An 18,087-nucleotide genomic window follows, 5' to 3' on the forward strand; every position below is an offset into this window, starting at 1 on the left:
CGTGTTTGATAGGAGTGAATGGAGACAAATGGTTTTTAATACTTGACGTGCTGTTGGAGTGTGAGCAAAGTAACATTTATGAAGGGGTTCAGGGAAACCGGCAGGCCGGACTTGAGTCCTGGAGATGGGAAGTACAGTGCCTGCACTCTGAAAGAGGGGTGTTAACACCCCTCCTTCAGAGTGCACCTTTTCCAAATCCATAAATGCCACAAAGACCTCTTTAGCCTTATCTAAATACTGTTCACTTATATCTTTCACTGTAAACACCTGGTCCACACACCCCCTACCTTTCCTAAAGCCTCCTTGTTCATCTGCTATCCTATTCTCCATCTTACTCTTAATTCTTTCAATAATAACTCTACCATACACTTTACCAGGTATACTCAACAGACTTATCCCCCTATAATTTTTGCACTCTTTTTTGTCCCCTTTGCCTTTATACAAAGGAACTATGCATGCTCTCTGCCAATCCCTGGGTACCTTACCCTCTTCCATACATTTATTAAATAATTGCACCAACCACTCCAAAACTATATCCCCACTAGCTTTTAACATTTCTATCTTTATCCCATCAATCCCGGCTGCCTTACCCCCTTTCATTTTACCTACTGCCTCACGAACTTCCCCCACACTCACAACTGGCTCTTCCTCACTCCTACAAGATGTTATTCCTCCTTGCCCTATACACGAAATCACAGCTTCCCTATCATCAACATTTAACAATTCCTCAAAATATTCCCTCCATCTTCCCAATACCTCTAACTCTCCATTTAATTATTATTATATTATTATTATTAATAATAATATTATTATTATTATTATTATTATTATCTTCATTCACTCAAAAAATGGTGTGTTGCTGTTTGTTTATTCTGAACTAACTTGTACACAATGTAAGAGTATTTGTATTGTGAGGTAATTATTATTATAATAAAAAAATATTGAGGTAAATGTTTTACAAACTCTTATAAATGGACGTGAATGAGCTAAGACTAGACACACATTAATACGCATTTATTTCGCCTGACCAAGTGATCGTCCACTACCTGTTCAGTTTGTGTTCTTACATTGTCTCAACTCTGTATCTCGTTCTCTCTCTTGTTTACTCTTTCGTTAACTAGTTGGCTCTCATTGACGATGGCGTCTAAGGTTAGCTGTGATAAAAAGAGAAGTCTTAAGCCTCTTGCTTTAAGTGCCAAGTTAGGGGATGATGGTGTGCCATTCTGATTTTATTCAATAAACACCCTGCCAATTACCTCTCACACATTAATATTAATATTTTAAGGTAAGTAATAAGTGTACTCTGTGTGTATCTTACCTTTTATTGTGTTTTTAATGCCTATTTCTATTGCTAACTTAATATAAGTTAGTGTAAACTTGTTGTCTGGCATTTATTGCATATTTTATGTGTGCTCTGATAATAATACTTGTGGAGCTGTGTGGTAGCCGGGTGGAGGGACATTATGTTTTCTCTGCTCAGCCATCAGAGAAAACGTGTATGAATCTGCGTTTGGCCTAGCCACTCCCTCACTCCGCTTTTGTTTACAATTTTCGGCATAAATTATTCATTACTTCTACCTTCGTTTATGATGGCATCTAAACGTAGTTGTTAGAAATGATTAAATTCAGTGAACAAGGCATGTCAATGTTAATATGGCTCTGGGCCACAGTGTAGGTAACCGGTAGGTGTAGCCCAGGCGGGCTACACCTACCGGCTACCTACACTGACTTCCTACAAATAAATACTACTCACCTCTCTTCCTATATTAAGACTACACATATTTTAAGGTAAATAATGAGTGTACTGTATGTGTATTTTACCTCTTTGGGATGTTTTAAATATTGTATATTAAGTATGAGACGGGGAGCCAGGGCTACCTACACCTGGGCTACCTGCACCTGACTTCCTACAAATAAGTACTACTCACCTCTCTCCCTACATTAAGATTACAAATACTTTAAGATAAGTAATGAATTTACTGTGAATGTATTTTACTTTGTGTGTTTTTAATGCCTGGTTCTATTACTAACTTAATATAATTTAGTGTAAACTTGTTGTCTGGCATTTATATGCATTTATAAATGGAAAAAAATGGCGTTCTGCCTTCCGGCGATGTCTGCTTTCTGGCGACAGCCTGGGACCTAACCTGCCGTATAAGTGGGGCCCTACTGTACGTATAAACATGTTGGCCATTTCCCACCAAGGCAGGGTGACCCAAAAAAGGAACACTTTAAACATCATTCACACTATCACTGTCTTGTCAGTTCAGATATCCCTCCAAACAGCAAATATCCCAAACCCCTCCTTTAGAGTGCAGGCACTGTACTTCCCACCCATCCACAATCTGTATTTTGGAGTTTAACTCCAGCAAATGCAAAGTCATGAAGTTTGAGGAAAGACAAAGAAGACCACAGAGTACAGCCTAGAGGTCAAAGGCTGCAAACCTCACTCAAAGAAAGGGATCTTAAGGTAAGCATCATACCGAGCATATCTCCTTAGAAGCACATCAACCAAATAACTGCTGCAGCATATGGGTGCCTGGCAAACCTAAGAATAGTGTTTCAACACCTAAGTAAAGAGTCATTCAAGACACTGTACACTGTGTATGTCAGGCCCATATTGGAGTATGCAGCACCAGTATGGAACCCACACCTGGTCGAACATGTCAAGAAATTAGAGAACGTGCAAAGGTTTGCAGCAAGACTAGTCCCAGAGCTAAGGGGCATGCCCTATGATGAGAGCTTCAAGGAAATCGACCTGACAACACTGGAGGACAGGAGGGATAAAGAGGACATGATAATGACATAAAGTAATGAGAGGAATTGACAAGGTGTATAGGGACAAAATGTTTCAGAAATGGGACACAGCTTCATGGCAAGCATAACTGCAATAAACCACCTCAATTACTGGGAATGCTTTAAGTTCCAAAACCTGTACTCCCTAGAATGCAGGAGGGAGAGATATATGATTATATACACCTGGAAAATCCTAGAGGGACTAGTACCAAACTTGCACACAAAAATCACTCCCTACAAAAGCAAAAGACTCGGCAGACAGTGCAACATCTCCCCAATGAAAAGCAGGGGTGCCACTAGCTTGATAAGAGACAACACAATAAGTGTCAGGGGCCCAAGACTGTTCAACTGCCTCCCAGCATACATCAGGGGGATTACCAATAGACCCTTGGCTGTCTTCAAGCAGGCACTGGACAGGCACCTAAAATTAGTACCCGACCCAACCAGCCGGTCTGTGGTTCATACATTGGATTACATGTGGCCAGCAGTAACAGCCTGGTTGATCAGGCCCTGATCCACCACGAGGCCTGGTCACAGACCGGGCTGCAGGGGCGTTGACCCCCGGAACTCTCTCCAGGTATACAGCAATTAGGGGTCACAGCTGGAAGATGAAAACTCAGATGAGTCACAGGGATGTTAGAAAGTATTTCTTCAGTCATAGAGTTGTAAGGAAGTGGAACACTCTGGAGTGAGATGTAGTGGAGCCAGGATCCATGCAGCCAGGCTCTGGTTTGTACTTCGGGTTGCATGCAGCCAACAGTAACAGCCTGGTTGATCAGGCCCTGATCCACCATGAGGCATGGTCACAGACTGGGCTGCAGGGGCATTGACTCCTGAAACCCTCTCCAGGTATACTCCAGGCTTTAATCAAAGGTTTGGTAAAGGTGGTGGAGGAGGTAAAGAGTGAACCTAGTAGTAACCAGCAAAAAAAAGTGGGGCCAAGAGCTATGACTCGACTCCTGCAACCACAAATAAGTGAGTATACACCAACACACACATACAGCCATGTACATATCAATATGTGCCTTTGAAATGTACCAACTAACACACACAAATATACAGTATTTATTATCCAAATTGTTAACCTGCTATACATAGAGAATACAACCTGAAATACATGTATGTAATTATATATACCTAGATATACACAAATGCCTTCACTCACAAGACTAGTAACAACAGTACTGAATTCACAAGATACACTCACAAAGAATTAAAGCAGAGTTTATTACACAATCTAGGTACTCCAAAGACTAATACAGTAGACACTTAGACACTTTGTAAAAAAAAAAAAAAAAACAGTGAATCCTTCAAAGCATATACAGTAGGGCCCTGCTTAACGGCGTTCAGGTAATACGTTCATTTCAAATTATGACCAAAACTCGCTATACGGCTCCCCCACCTGACTTTCTAATACGGTCACCGCGCCCCACCCGGTTTGTTTACATTCTCTGTGAGATCCAAGCACTACGTATCTCCATTATGTCTGGAAACAACAAAATTTCAAGTGTTTTTAAAAGTTATTTCATATTTTATATATACTCTGATAATTATACTTATGTATACCTGTACCTAAATAAACTTACATACTGTGCTGGCATGCAGGTACATATTAAAATCAGTAACAGTGCCTTATGTCTCAAGACGTCATATTAGTAATGATGATAATAATCATCGAGTCTCATTAAATGTTGTATACTACGTTAATATACATATTTTTGTTAATCCATCTATGATATTTTTTCAAAATTATATAATAAACACGATGCATAACATATAAAGATGATAAATACATCCCACAATAGAATAAATAAACAAATATGAGATGTGGTAGCCAGATAACTTGTACAAGTGATGGCAAGAATAACATTTTCTCTAGTCTAACATAAGAGAAAATGTGTTACTGGGGGTAACTGTAGAAAATTATTCCTTTCGTATGTATGTAAGTTTATTCAGGTATACACAAATACAGTTACATAGATTATCATACATAACAGCATATGTGTAGAGAACCTAGGATAACCCAAAAAAGTCAGACGGAGTGACTTATTTCCATTGCCTTCACTCAGAGCGTCATTTCTTCTAAAAATGGTGTTACATGAGAATGGAAGTGTTCTTTATTTATTCTACCGTATCAACATAAAGACAACTTGTACACAATGTAACTTGTACACAAACCAGACGTGTACACTTTGTTTACAAAACTTACATTCGCCTGGTTTGTTTACGTAACTCTGCGCCTGTCCTCCCTCATGTACTGACTCTCTGTCATTTATTCATTTTATATCGTTTACTCACTCCTGACCCTACATTAAGACTACAAATATTTTAAGGTAAGTAATGAGTGAATTGTATATGCATTTTATCGCTCTGGGATGCTTAAATATCATAGAATATATGTGTGGGTTGAATGGCCTGGTATGGTAGCCTGGCTGACTACCATACATACCACACTTGATTTCTTACAATAAATACTACTCATCTCACTCTAGATTAAGACTACAAATATTTTAAGTAAACTGTATATGCATTTTATCGCTCTGGGATACTTAAATGTAAAAGAATATTATGTGTAGGTGGGGTGGCCTGGTATGGTAGCCTGGCTGACTACATACATAGCACACTTGATTTCTTACGATAAATACTACTCATCTCACCCTAGATTAAGACTATAAATACTTTAAGGTAAGTAATGAGTGCACTGTGTGTGTATTGTACTTTTTTATTGTTTTTTGATGCTTAGTTCTATTGCTAACTTAATATATGTTAGTGTAAACTTGTTATCTAGTATTTGTATGAATTTAGTATAAGGGGAAAAAAAGGGTGTTCCACTTTACGGCAATTTCCGCTTTACGGCGGTAGCCTGGAACCTAACCTGCCGTATAAGCGGGGCTCTACTGTATCTTCAGGTTGGTAAAATTCTTGATCCAAGGAATATGGGCTACCCTCCCCTTCCTTGGATCAAACCTGATTATGTCCCATTTCCAAGGCACTGTATAACATTTCCCCATGAATATTATATAAGTACATGTATAATACTACAATTACTATAAAAATAACCATATCAGTAAAGACAGAAGGGAGCTCCCAGGAGTGGTACAGCACATAATGCTCATAAGACTGGCTAAACAACCATGCAACCCACAAGCTGGCAAGATCAGGCAATAGTAAAATCATAAGATTAGTGATGCAGGTAGTGAGAAAACAAGACTAGTGATGCAGGTAGTAAGTTAATAAGCTAGTCATGTAGGTGAGATAACAAGACCAGTGATGCAGGTAGTGAGATAACAAGACTAGTAATGCAGGTAGTAAGATAATAAACTAGTCATGTAGGCGAGATAACAAGACCAGTGATGCAAGAAGTGAGAAGACTAGTAATGCAGGTAGTGAGATAATAAATCAAGAAGTTCAGATACAGGCAGGAATCCTTCAAAAACAGTCATGCAGTCAGAAAGCTCACGAGAATAACAAATGTAGAGAGCTGGAGAGAGAGTTATACAATTAGAGAAATTAAAGGACTATGAATACAATTAAATTACAAGACTAACTTGTAATACAAGTAAAGATATTAATAGACTAGCATTATTGGTGAAGATCATTCCCAATACTAGGAATGCAAGCGAGGCGAGCTCCCAGAATTATAGTAGGGAGCTCGCACTAATATAGGTAGGGAGCTCCCATTAGTAATACCAGTATGGAGCTGACCTCGACCAAGAATAGTCGTACCAGCGCTGGACCCGTCTCTGCATAGCTCGTGGGACTTTATGGTGTCTCATGTACAGCTTGGCTCCATCCTGACCAGTGCAAAACATGTGAAAAAAATTTTAAACATGAAAAGTGATAGAGAAATTACCCATACAAAAATTGAATTATAAGATTGAGGAAATTTCAATAATTGTAGTAATTTAAAATAGGTTAAACTTATGAAACAGGATCTTGTTAGTAAGTGCAGTTAATTCTGAAGACTACCGAGGTAACTGTTCATCTTGTACTTTAAGCTTAGTAAAAAAAAAAAATTGATATAAACTGCTTCAGTTAAAATAGCTACACACAAACTAAAACTTACCATATTGTATGTGGTTGAAGTTAAGTTTGGCTAGGTCAGGCTTGCAACTCGGGGGCAAGATATACTCAAGATATACTCTGTTTAATATTACTGCAAGCAAAAATAACTGACATACATGCCAATAAATCAAATGCTGTATAAGGTATTTTATATCCTTGCTTGTTGCATATGATTATAATAAAAGCAAAGTGAAATATGGAGTGGGGAAGCCTAAGCCTCCCAACAACAGTAGTGAGTCACTAAACCATGTTTTAACCCAAAATAATTCCTAAGCCATCATCTTAGTATAACAATTAAGAGGTGAGGTCACTTAGTTATGATTATAATAATAATAATAAGAGCTGAGGTGGATTGAATGATGGTGTAGATAAGAAAATGAGGTAGAAGTAGGCACTTAAACTTATGACTAACAGAATTCGCAGCTGTGAGAGAGTTTAGTTATGTTTAGTGTATCCAGGTCCTATCATTGTACACCTTATAAGTTAGAAAAGAGCTTAGTGTAGCCAAGTTCTAGCTCTGGGCACTACAGGAGTTGAGAAAGAGAGCTTAAGGATCCAAGTCCTAGTTTTGGGAACTTTGCTAGTGGAAAAGAAAGCATAGTGTAGCCAAGGGCCATTTCAGCAATTCAGAAAGAGCTTAGTGTAACCATGTTCCAATTTAGGAGCTTCAACCTCATCCTCCTGGACTAGGCTAATAATTAGCTACATTGTAGAAGTGAACTTACAGGTACACACAGGCAGTTTTTAGCTTGTATGCCAAGGTAAAGATGAAGCTGACAGATATGAAAATGAGAAGGAGAATATTGGTGGAAGGAGGATTGTTTAAGTGTTTATTTTGCAAGGGGTGGAAACTTACAGCTGGTCCACAAATGGAGTCTTGACCACCTCTTCTATGTGATATTTCAATATTAATGTGATATATTTCATAATCTCAATGTAACCTTGCAAAGAAATAAACTTCGTTTTTTTTTCTCTCTCTGCCAGAGATGTGTTCTTCTGGGTGTTTACAAATATTTAAAATTTATACAATCCCAACCAAATAATTACTTAATCTGTCAATAACAATTAATATTATAGTACTGTATTTTATATATCTTAAAACAAAGATATTAAATACGTGTTGCTAAAAGCAAATTTGCAAAATATGAGAAAACTCACCAGAAGTCTTTCAAACTCTAGCCGGTTGGCATTACGATTTGTAATAACATTGCCCACTTGACCTGAAAGAAAAAAAAAACATATATATTGAGACCAGAGGACTATAATAAAATTTATATCAGTATTACATGCCAAGGTTAAGTCAAAGATTAAAAATTACACTATAAATAAAGGAATATTGTACATAGAAACAGATTTCTGTGTGCATTTGGGTTTGCAAATCCACCTAATTGTATTTGTAAGGATACAAATTCCACCTCTTAGGCCCTACATCTTGTATCTGTTACATATCTATTAATAATAAGATGGAATGATGGGATTTGAACTTGTGGTCTGCTGCACCACTAGGATCCATCATTCTCATTTCAGATTCTTTTATCTGTACAAAACCGCTACTTTTTGCATGATCAGACATTTGATAGTTAAGATGGAATTTACAATAAAATAATGTATATAAACTAATGGAATAAATAAAAAGATGAAATTTCCAGCCCTGTATTAGTACCTGGACCACAGAGGGGTAACTCCATTGAATTGTTCCATTTACTTGTTAAGAATTTTCAGCACGTGTTAATTGTTCCAGGGATCACTGCCCCTATAATCTGGTCCCAGATCAGGAAATACAATAGGAATGAGAAGTATTTAGAAACACTTCAGAAAGTGAAGGTAAGCGTATTTAACACTGCAGGATACAGCAAGTTGCTAGCTTCATCAGTTATCAGAGTAGTATGCAAGTGTCCTAGAAACTAACTGCCAAGGCAGACTACAGAACAGTGCTGAGAATGAATAAGTCTTCACTCACTCAATGCAGCCAGTGTAAGCAAGATTCATAGGCTTATAAAGTGACTGTCATTCCTTTCAGATTTTATAAGGAAGGGGAAAAGTCATATTAGTATACGACCACAACACATCAAAGTGATGTTTAATCAATGCCAGGCACAGCTGCAAAGTTCCTGTCTGAGATAACAACTGCTAATAACTGCACTGCTGGGCTGAGACATGACTTTATTATATCCTTCTTTGGACCATCATTGTGTGCCATGAATAAAAAAGGATGGGAGGATCAGGCTTTTTAGCACTGGTAATGCCCTCTCGCTGTCTTGTAAACATGGACATCAGAAGCATCTACCAAAATCTGTGAAGCTATTTTAATTAAAACAGCTTGGCTTTTGGATTTTTCAGGGCAGTGAAGCAGTGGCTGACCCAGCAATGGCTTACATTAGAGACTTATCTAAGGATAAGAACTTGTCACTCCTATTGAACATGCTCACGTAGGCCAATAGGCTTGTGTGAGCATGTTAGAAATTAGTAGAGGCAAGTGATTTTTATGATATAACATGCTGGTGGAGTGTGAGAAAGGTATAATTTATAAAGGGATTCAGGGAAATTGGTAAGCTGAATGGGAGTCCTGGAGGTGGAAAGTACAGTACAGCACAGTGGTCAGTGGTCAGTCGTCACGTGAGGTCACAGGCCCTGAGCTGCTTTGGGGAGTAGTGTGGACAGTTACAAAGCATGGCTTGCTTTTGCAGTGTTTTAAAAATTGAGGTTGGAGAGTTGAAGGGAGAAGTCTTGCTTCTCCAGGAGGAAATTAGGAGGCTGAAAGTTCACCTCAATGGGTTTGGTGGCCGGAATGGTGAGGTGGCTAGAATGGTGGAGGGAAATGAGGCTACCAGCAGCGAGGTGCAGTCTGTCTCTCACTGCGAGGAAGCTGTTGGTGGGGAGGTAGCAATGGCTACCAGCAGTGAGGTGCAGTCCAGCAACTGCTACAAGTGGCAAGTGGTTCCCAGTAATGGGAAGAGATCAAAATAAGGAAAGTTAAGAGAGAAGATTTGAAGGTAGAAAATTGCTTCTCTGTTCTTCAGGATGAGTGTACTTCAGTGGCCAGTGAAGGTAAAGGTACTACTTCCCCTGCAAATAGAAGTAAGCGCATCCTTGTGGTTGGTGAATCACAGGTAAGATATATGGACTGTGCTTTCTGTAATAGGAATAAGAAGGTAAGAGATAGTGTGCTTCCCTGGAGCTGGTGTTAGTGACATAGTCAACAGGTTGGATAATATCATGTCAGGTAATGGGAACAGGCCTATTATCTGTCTCAGTGCTGGTGGAAATGATACTGAGAAGGGTAGGAGAGAAGAGCTGCTAGATAAGTACAGGTCAGCTCAGCTATAGATTTAATTAAGTCTAAGGGAGGGGTCCCAATCACATGTAGCATCTTGCCTAGAAGGGAAGTGGGCAATGAATGGTTGTCTAGGGCAATTGGTGTAAATTGCTGGCTAGACAGATACTGCAAGGAACTTGCAATCCCATTCATTGACAACTGGGACAACTTTCATGGCAAACATGATATGTATGCAAGGGATGGGGTACATCTCTCTGGGGCAGGGGTGGTAGCACCTGCAAACTCAATCTAGAGGACCACTGTTGAAATGCCTAGGATTTTAAACTGATAGAAGATAGAGGTATGGGTGTGTGTGAAAAACAGGTTGCAACACTAGGGTTGAAAACAGTAAATGTATAAAAGACATTCATCATTAAGTTATAAATAAAGACAATAGATCAGGTCAGCAAACAAAGGGAGACAGCAGAGGGCAGCAAGGGACTAGCTCCCTTAACCCGTAAACGGTCCAAACGTATATATACGTTTTTACCGCTAGTGCCCCAAACGTATACATACCTTTTTTTTGTCATACATTCAACATTGCCACGATAAGCCTGAGTCACCTAGACATGAGAGAATGGGTGTGTGCACTCGCTGTGCACCATATTAAAATAATTGGGGATGCCTGGGTACCTAATATGCTCTTTTTTCCTATTAAAATTTTTTTTTTTTCTCAAAAAAGTTGGGGCACTACGGGAGAGAACACATATATACGTTTGGACCATTTACTGGTTAAGGTCTACTATACTAATAGCAGGAGTATAAGAAATAAGATAGATGAGCTAAGATTAATTGCAAGTGGAGGTAACATATATATCATTGCTATAACAGAGACCTGGCTCAATCTGAAAGATGGAGAGATGCCTTCTGAATGTCACATACAAGGCTATAAATTATTCCACATTGACAGGGTCAACAGGAAGGGTGGTGGAGTAGCGATGTATGTCAGAGACAATTTAAATTGTTGTGTTGGACAAGATATAAAATTAGAAGTGTCAGCCACTGAATCTGTTTGGTTACAGCTTCTCGAGGGCCGTGAAAAACTAATTGTGTGTGTGATTTACAGGGCCCCAAATCTTGATAGGGAGAACGTTAAACTTCTATGGGATGAAATTTGTAAGGTATCTACATACTATAGACAGATTGACTGGAGCAATTTGACAGGAAATTTAGAGTCAAGTGACTTTCTTGATACGATTCAGGATTGTTTTTTAAAACAGTTTGTGACAGAACCAACTAGAGGAAATAACATGCTTGACTTGGTTCTTGCCAGCAGGAAAATGCAAATAATCTTGAGATTAATGATGAGCTTGGGGAAAGTGATCACAAATCACTCAGTTTTAATATATCATGGAATTCCCCTAATAATGGCAATCAAGTCTCTGTCCCTGACTTCCGCTTGGCTGATTTCATAGGACTGAAAAATTACTTGGGTCAGATGAACTGGAATGACCTGACTATGGGTCAGGTAGGTGATGATGATTGCCAATATGACGTTTTCCAGGGCATAGTTCCAGCTGCTCAGACAACTTATCTTCCAAATAGGGAAATCAGATCAAACAAAAATAATTCTAAATGGATGAACAATAGATTAAAACATCTCACTGGTCAAAAGAGAGGCATATACGTATAGGCAAATCAAAGGAGGGGAGGGGTAATTAAGAAATATATATATTCAGTTTAAGAGAGAAATAAAAAAGGGAATAAAAAAAGCAGAAAGAGATTATCAGGTTAAAGTTGCAAGAGAATCGAAGACTAACCCAAAAGGATTCTTTCAGGTATACAGAAGTAAGATCAGGGACAAGATAGGCCCACTCAAAAGTTACTCGGGTCAGCTCACGGACAGTAATAAGGAAATGTGTAGAAATTTTAACACATACTTCCTCTCAGTTTTTACACAGGAAGATACTAACGATATTCCAGAAATAATAAATTATGTAGAACAGGATGATGATAAACTATGCACGATTTGGGTCACAAGTGACATGGTCCTTAGGCAAACAGATAAATTAAAACCTAACAAATCCCTAGGCCCTGATGAACTGTAAAGAGGAGCTTAGCAAACCTTTGGCTAATCTTTTCAACATATCACTACAGACTGGCATGGTGCCAGATAAGTGGAAAATGGCAAATGTGATACCTATTTTCAAAGCAGGTGACAGGTCCTTAGCTTTGAACTATAGACCAATAAGCCTAACCTCCATAGTGGGAAAATTTATGGAATCAATAATTGCCAAGGCAGTTCGTAGCCACCTTGAAAAGCATAAATTAATCAACGAATCTTAGCATGGTTTTAAAAAGGGGCGTGCCTGCCTTACAAATTTATTAACTTTTTTCACTAAGGTATTTGAGGAGGTAGATCATGGTAATGAATATGATATTGTGTATATGGACTTCAGTAAGGCTTTTGACAGGGTCCTACATCAGAAACTATTGAGGAAAATTAAGGCACATGGAATAGGAGCAGAAATTTTTTCCTGGATAAAGGCATGGTTGACAAATAGGCAGCAGAGAGTTTGCATAAAGAGGGAGAAATCAGAGTGGGGAAGCGTTACAAGCGGTGTTCCACAGGGGTCGGTGCTGGGCCCCCTGTTGTTCACAATCTACATCAACGACATTGATGAGGGCATAAAGAGCGACGTAAGCAAGTTTGCCAATGACACCAAAATAGGCCATCAAATTCATTCTGATGAGGACATTAGAGCACTCCAGGAGGATTTGAACAGACTGATGCAGTGGTTGGAGAAGTGGCAGATGCAGTTTAATATAAACAAATGCAAAGTTCTAAATGTTGGACAGGAAAATAATCATGCCACATATAAACTAAATAATGTAGATCTTTGTAGATGAATGGTTCAGAGAACCGACATGTTGATAAATTAGACACATGTGCAACTCTTGGGTATCTTTATTGAGGAAACGTTTTGCCACACAGTGGCTTCATCAGTCCATACAAAGGAGAATCTTGAAGAACAGGAGAATGAGGTAATCAGTCCCTCAACCTTGAGTCGATGTGGTCAGTCCATCAATCTTGAATAGAATACGGCATACGTGCGGAGAAGGAGCTTATAAACCGTTGGTAGGAGAGGTGCAGCAGTCATAGGTGGTGTCACATTTGTTTTATGTGGAAGTAGGTCGTGCCCAAGAATTAGGCAAGTGAAGAATTCCCAAGTACATACAGTGGACCCCCGCATAACGATATTATTTCAATCCAGAAGTCTGTTTGGGTGCCGTTATAGACCGAATTTGTTCCCATAAGAAATATTGTGAATTAGATTAGTCCATTTCAGACCCCTAAAAATACACCTACAAAAGCACTTACAAAAATAAACTTACATAATTGGTCGAGTTGGGAGCTGATCGTTATCCGGGGGTCCATTGTATTAAGATCCCAAGAAGTTGCAGTGTCTGACAGGTTTGTAGATGAATGGTTCAGAGAACCGACATGTTGATAAATTAGACACATGTGCAACTCTTGGGTATCTTTATTGAGGAAACGTTTTGCCACACAGTGGCTTCATCAGTCCATACAAAGGAGAATCTTGAAGAACAGGAGAATGAGGTAATCAGTCCCTCAACCTTGAGTCGATGTGGTCAGTCCATCAATCTTGAATAGAATACGGCATACATGTGGAGGAGCTTATAAACCGTTGGTAGGAGAGGTGCAGCAGTCATAGGTGGTGTCACATTTGTTCAATGTGGAAGTAGGTCGTGCACAAGAATTAGGCTTGTGAGGAATGTAAGGTACCTCTGTGCATGGTGCCTTGTTTCAAGGACTTCCACAAGCTCCAGCAGTTCTAAAACCATGTCCAGTGATTGTAAATATGTAAATATACAATAGAACATTAGTATTATACAAGATTTGTGCATGCTTACTGTAATAAACAAAAGTGGCAAACAATAATATGATAATAACTTTAGTGTGGTTATTGTGTTCAATACAGTGAGTTTATATATATACATTATATATAGTATTGGTCTCTCAGGCCCCCAAATGTTAGTAGGAAAAGAAAAAAATTAGAAAAGAAAAGAAAAAACTACAAAAAACGTTAAATAAAGTAATGCGTGTATGTGGAAATCGTCGATGTTGCCGCCACCAGGTCATTTTGGATAAACTTCTCGGCACTGTACTGATCAGAAAATTTTTTTTTGTCTTATTACCTTCACAAAAATATACTCTTTAATTCTGTAAGAAAAAAATAATTTTTTTTTTTTTTCAAAATTTCTTGGACATTGGAGCACCACTTCAGATTTTGGCCTTGGACCCTGAAGGGGTTAAGGGTAACTTTGTTATAGTGATACTTGTTAAAATAATGTAAGCACAATATCCAGAAGCAACACAGGAAATTGTAAATAATCTGAGTAATTATGTGTGCTTAATCATATTGAAAGTTTAAAAGCATAGAAATAAAAAATGTGTAATTGTGAGATTTTCTTGACCATTACAGTACACAAAAGGATTAACTCAAAGAATTTAATTTTTAAGAAAAAGAGGATAAATAAATATACAAGATATGATGTAGGGCGAAATGACAGTAGTTTGTTGGATTATGTATTGGTAGATAAAAGACTGTTGAGTAGACTTCAGGATGTACATGTTTATAGAGGGGCCACAGATATATCAGATCACTTTCTAGTTGTAGCTACACTGAGAGTAAAAGGTAGATGGGATACAAGGAGAATAGAAGCATCAGGGAAGAGAGAGGTGAAGGTTTATAAACTAAAAGAGGAGGCAGTTAGGGTAAGATATAAACAGCTATTGGAGGATAGATGGGCTAATGAGAGCATAGGCAATGGGGTCGAAGAGGTATGGGGTAGGTTTAAAAATGTAGTGCTAGAGTGTTCAGCAGAAGTTTGTGGTTACAGGAAAGTGGGTGCGGGAGGGAAGAGGAGCGATTGGTGGAATGATGATGTGAAGAGAGTAGTAAGGGAGAAAAAGTTAGCATATGAAAAGTTTTTACAAAGTAGAAGTGATGCAAGGAGGGAAGAGTATATGGAGAAAAAGAGAGAGGTTAAGAGAGTGGTGAAGCAATGTAAAAAGAGAGCAAATGAGAGAGTGGGTGAGATGTTATCAACAAATTTTGTTGAAAATAAGAAAAAGTTTTGGAGTGAGATTAACAAGTTAAGGAAGCCTAGAGAACAAATGGATTTGTCAGTTAAAAATAGGAGAGGAGAGTTATTAAATGGAGAGTTAGAGGTATTGGGAAGATGGAGGGAATATTTTGAGGAATTGTTAAATGTTGATGAAGATAGGGAAGCTGTGATTTCGTGTATAGGGCAAGGAGGAATAACATCTTGTAGGAGTGAGGAAGAGCCAGTTGTGAGTGTGAGGGAAGTTCGTGAGGGGGTAAGGCAGCCGGGATTGATGGGATAAAGATAGAAATGTTAAAAGCAGGTGGGGATATAGTTTTGGAGTGGTTGGTGCAATTATTTAATAAATGTATGGAAGAGGGTAAGGTACCCAGGGATTGGCAGAGAGCATGCATAGTTCCTTTGTATAAAGGCAAAGGGGACAAAAGAGTGCAAAAATTATAGGGGGATAAGTCTGTTGAGTATACCTGGTAAAGTGTATGGTAGAGTTATTATTGAAAGAATTAAGAGTAAGATGGAGAATAGGATAGCAGATGAACAAGGAGGCTTTAGGAAAGGTAGGGGGTGTGTGGACCAGGTGTTTACAGTGAAAGATATAAGTGAACAGTATTTAGATAAGGCTAAAGAGATCTTTGTGGCATTTATGGATTTGGAAAAGGTGTATGACAGGGTGGATAGGGGGGCAATGTGGCAGATGTTGCAGGTGTATGGTGTAGGAGGTAGGTTACTGAAAGCAGTGAAGAGTTTTTACGAGGATAGTGAGGCTCAAGTTAGAGTATGTAGGAAAGAGGGAAATTATTTCCCAGTAAAAGTAGGCCTTAGACAAGGATGTGTGATGTCACCGTGGTTGTTTAATATATTTATAGATGGGGTTGTAAGAGAAGTAAATGCGAGGGTCTTGGCAAGAGGCGTGGAGTTAAAAGATAAAGAATCACACATAAAGTGGGAGTTGTCACAGTTGCTCTTTGCTGATGACACTGTGCTCTTGGGAGATTCTGAAGAGAAGTTGCAGAGATTGGTGGATGAATTTGGTAGGGTGTGCAAAAGAAGAAAATTAAAAGTGAATATAGGAAAGAGTAAGGTTATGAGGATAACAAAAAGATTAGGTGATGAAAGATTGGATATCAGATTGGGGGGAGAGAGTATGGAGGAGGTGAATGTATTCAGATATATTTGGGAGTGGACGTGTCAGCGGATGGGTCTATGAAAGATGAGGTGAATCATAGAATTGATGAGGGAAAAAGGGTGAGTGGTGCATTTAGGAGTCTGTGGAGACAAAGAACTTTGTCCTTGGAGGCAAAGAGGGGAATGTATGAGAGTATAGTTTTACCAACGCTCTTATATGGGTGTGAAGCATGGGTGATGAATGTTGCAGCGAGGAGAAGGCTGGAGGCAGTGGAGATGTCATGTCTGAGGGCAATGTGTGGTGTGAATATAATGCAGAGAATTCGTAGTTTGGAAGTTAGGAGGAGGTGCGGGATTACCAAAACTGTTGCCCAGAGGGCTGAGAAAGGGTTGTTGAGGTTTTTCGGACATGTAGAGAGAATGGAGCAAAACAGAGTGACTTCAAGAGTGTATCAGTCTGTAGTGGAAGGAAGGCGGGGTAGGGGTCGGCCTAGGAAAGGTTGGAGGGAGGGGGTAAAGGAGGTTTTGTGTGCGAGGGGCTTGGACTTCCAGCAGGCATGCGTGAGCGTGTTTGATAGGAGTGAGTGGAGACAAATGGTTTTTAATACTTGACGTGCTGTTGGAGTGTGAGCAAAGTAACATTTATGAAGAGGTTCAGGGAAACCGGCAGGCCGGACTTGAGTCCTGGAGATGGGAAGTACAGTGCCTGCACTCTGAAGGAGGGGTGCTAATGTTGCAGTTTAAAAACTGTAGTGTAAAGCACCCTTCTGGCAAGACAGTGATGGAGTGAATGATGGTGAAAGTTTTTCTTTTTCAGGCCACCCTGCCTTGGTGGGAATCGGCCAGTGTGATAATAAAAAAAAAATAATTTAATATGACTAGAAATGTCACATAGGGAAAAGTTTTAATGCAGAGAAACTTTTACCCAAGATGAGCATTATCAAGTCATTTGAATCTACAACTCCTAACTCTGCAAGGGTTGGGGAAGGGGACTGCACTGATACTGGTAAAGACCTCTTGATCCACAGAATTACCTCCCATTCCCATAGCACTGTATAACCCTTAGGGGTTTAAGGCTTCCTCATAACTACAATAGTAATTACCTGAAGCAAATATTATTTTTTTACTGAGATTCAAAACCATGGAACAGGTGATGGTGACCTAAAATGTACTGACTGTCTGTTTTCTCTTTCAAAAATATGTAGAATCACCTGCATGCATTTCCAGAAGCTAATGCTTAAATAAATAAGTTAAATTTGGTTAACTGTCATTAACATAACTTACCCTAACCTCAAACAGCATGTGCAGAGACACTGGTTTAAGTTAATATAAAACAATAGCATCATTATAGTTAGGACAGACTGCAAAGCAATCTGTTCATATACATACATGGCTGAATTTTATTGATTTTTCTATAGGAAAAACATAGTCCTGAGCAAAATGTATGCAATAAAAGCAAATTCTTGTTGGCAGTTCCTTCCATGCGGGTTTAGCCTTTGTTTTGGATAATAATTCTGAAGAATATAACAAAAAAATTTACTCCCAATTTCCTTCAAAGAAGGGTACCTTGATGTTGGTCAAAAGCTCTAGATCCAAGAAACTGGAACTACCCTGCCCTTGGTTCAAATGTGATAACCTCCCAATCCGTGATGCAATGGAACTGACAGGTAAGTAATGAGCTTTACTGATGATTA

At 39.0% G+C, this 18,087-nt stretch overlaps 1 protein-coding gene across 3 annotated transcripts in view; it reads right to left on the bottom strand.

The window, feature by feature from the left end:
• Nucleotides 1-18,087, bottom strand: part of LOC128692622 (uncharacterized) — a 422,893-nt gene that overhangs the window by 196,915 nt on the left and 207,891 nt on the right. For all 3 annotated transcript variants that reach the window (XM_070089869.1, XM_070089868.1, XM_070089870.1), the window contains 2 exons: nucleotides 8,020-8,081; nucleotides 6,502-6,590 (listed from right to left, as the gene is read on the bottom strand). In XM_070089869.1, the coding sequence (XP_069945970.1) occupies nucleotides 6,502-6,590; nucleotides 8,020-8,081 (151 nt within the window). The remainder of the gene's footprint in view (nucleotides 1-6,501; nucleotides 6,591-8,019; nucleotides 8,082-18,087) is intronic.

This window comes from Cherax quadricarinatus, chromosome 30, assembly GCF_038502225.1.
Source record: "Cherax quadricarinatus isolate ZL_2023a chromosome 30, ASM3850222v1, whole genome shotgun sequence".
NCBI classification, from domain to species: Eukaryota; Metazoa; Arthropoda; class Malacostraca; order Decapoda; family Parastacidae; genus Cherax; species Cherax quadricarinatus.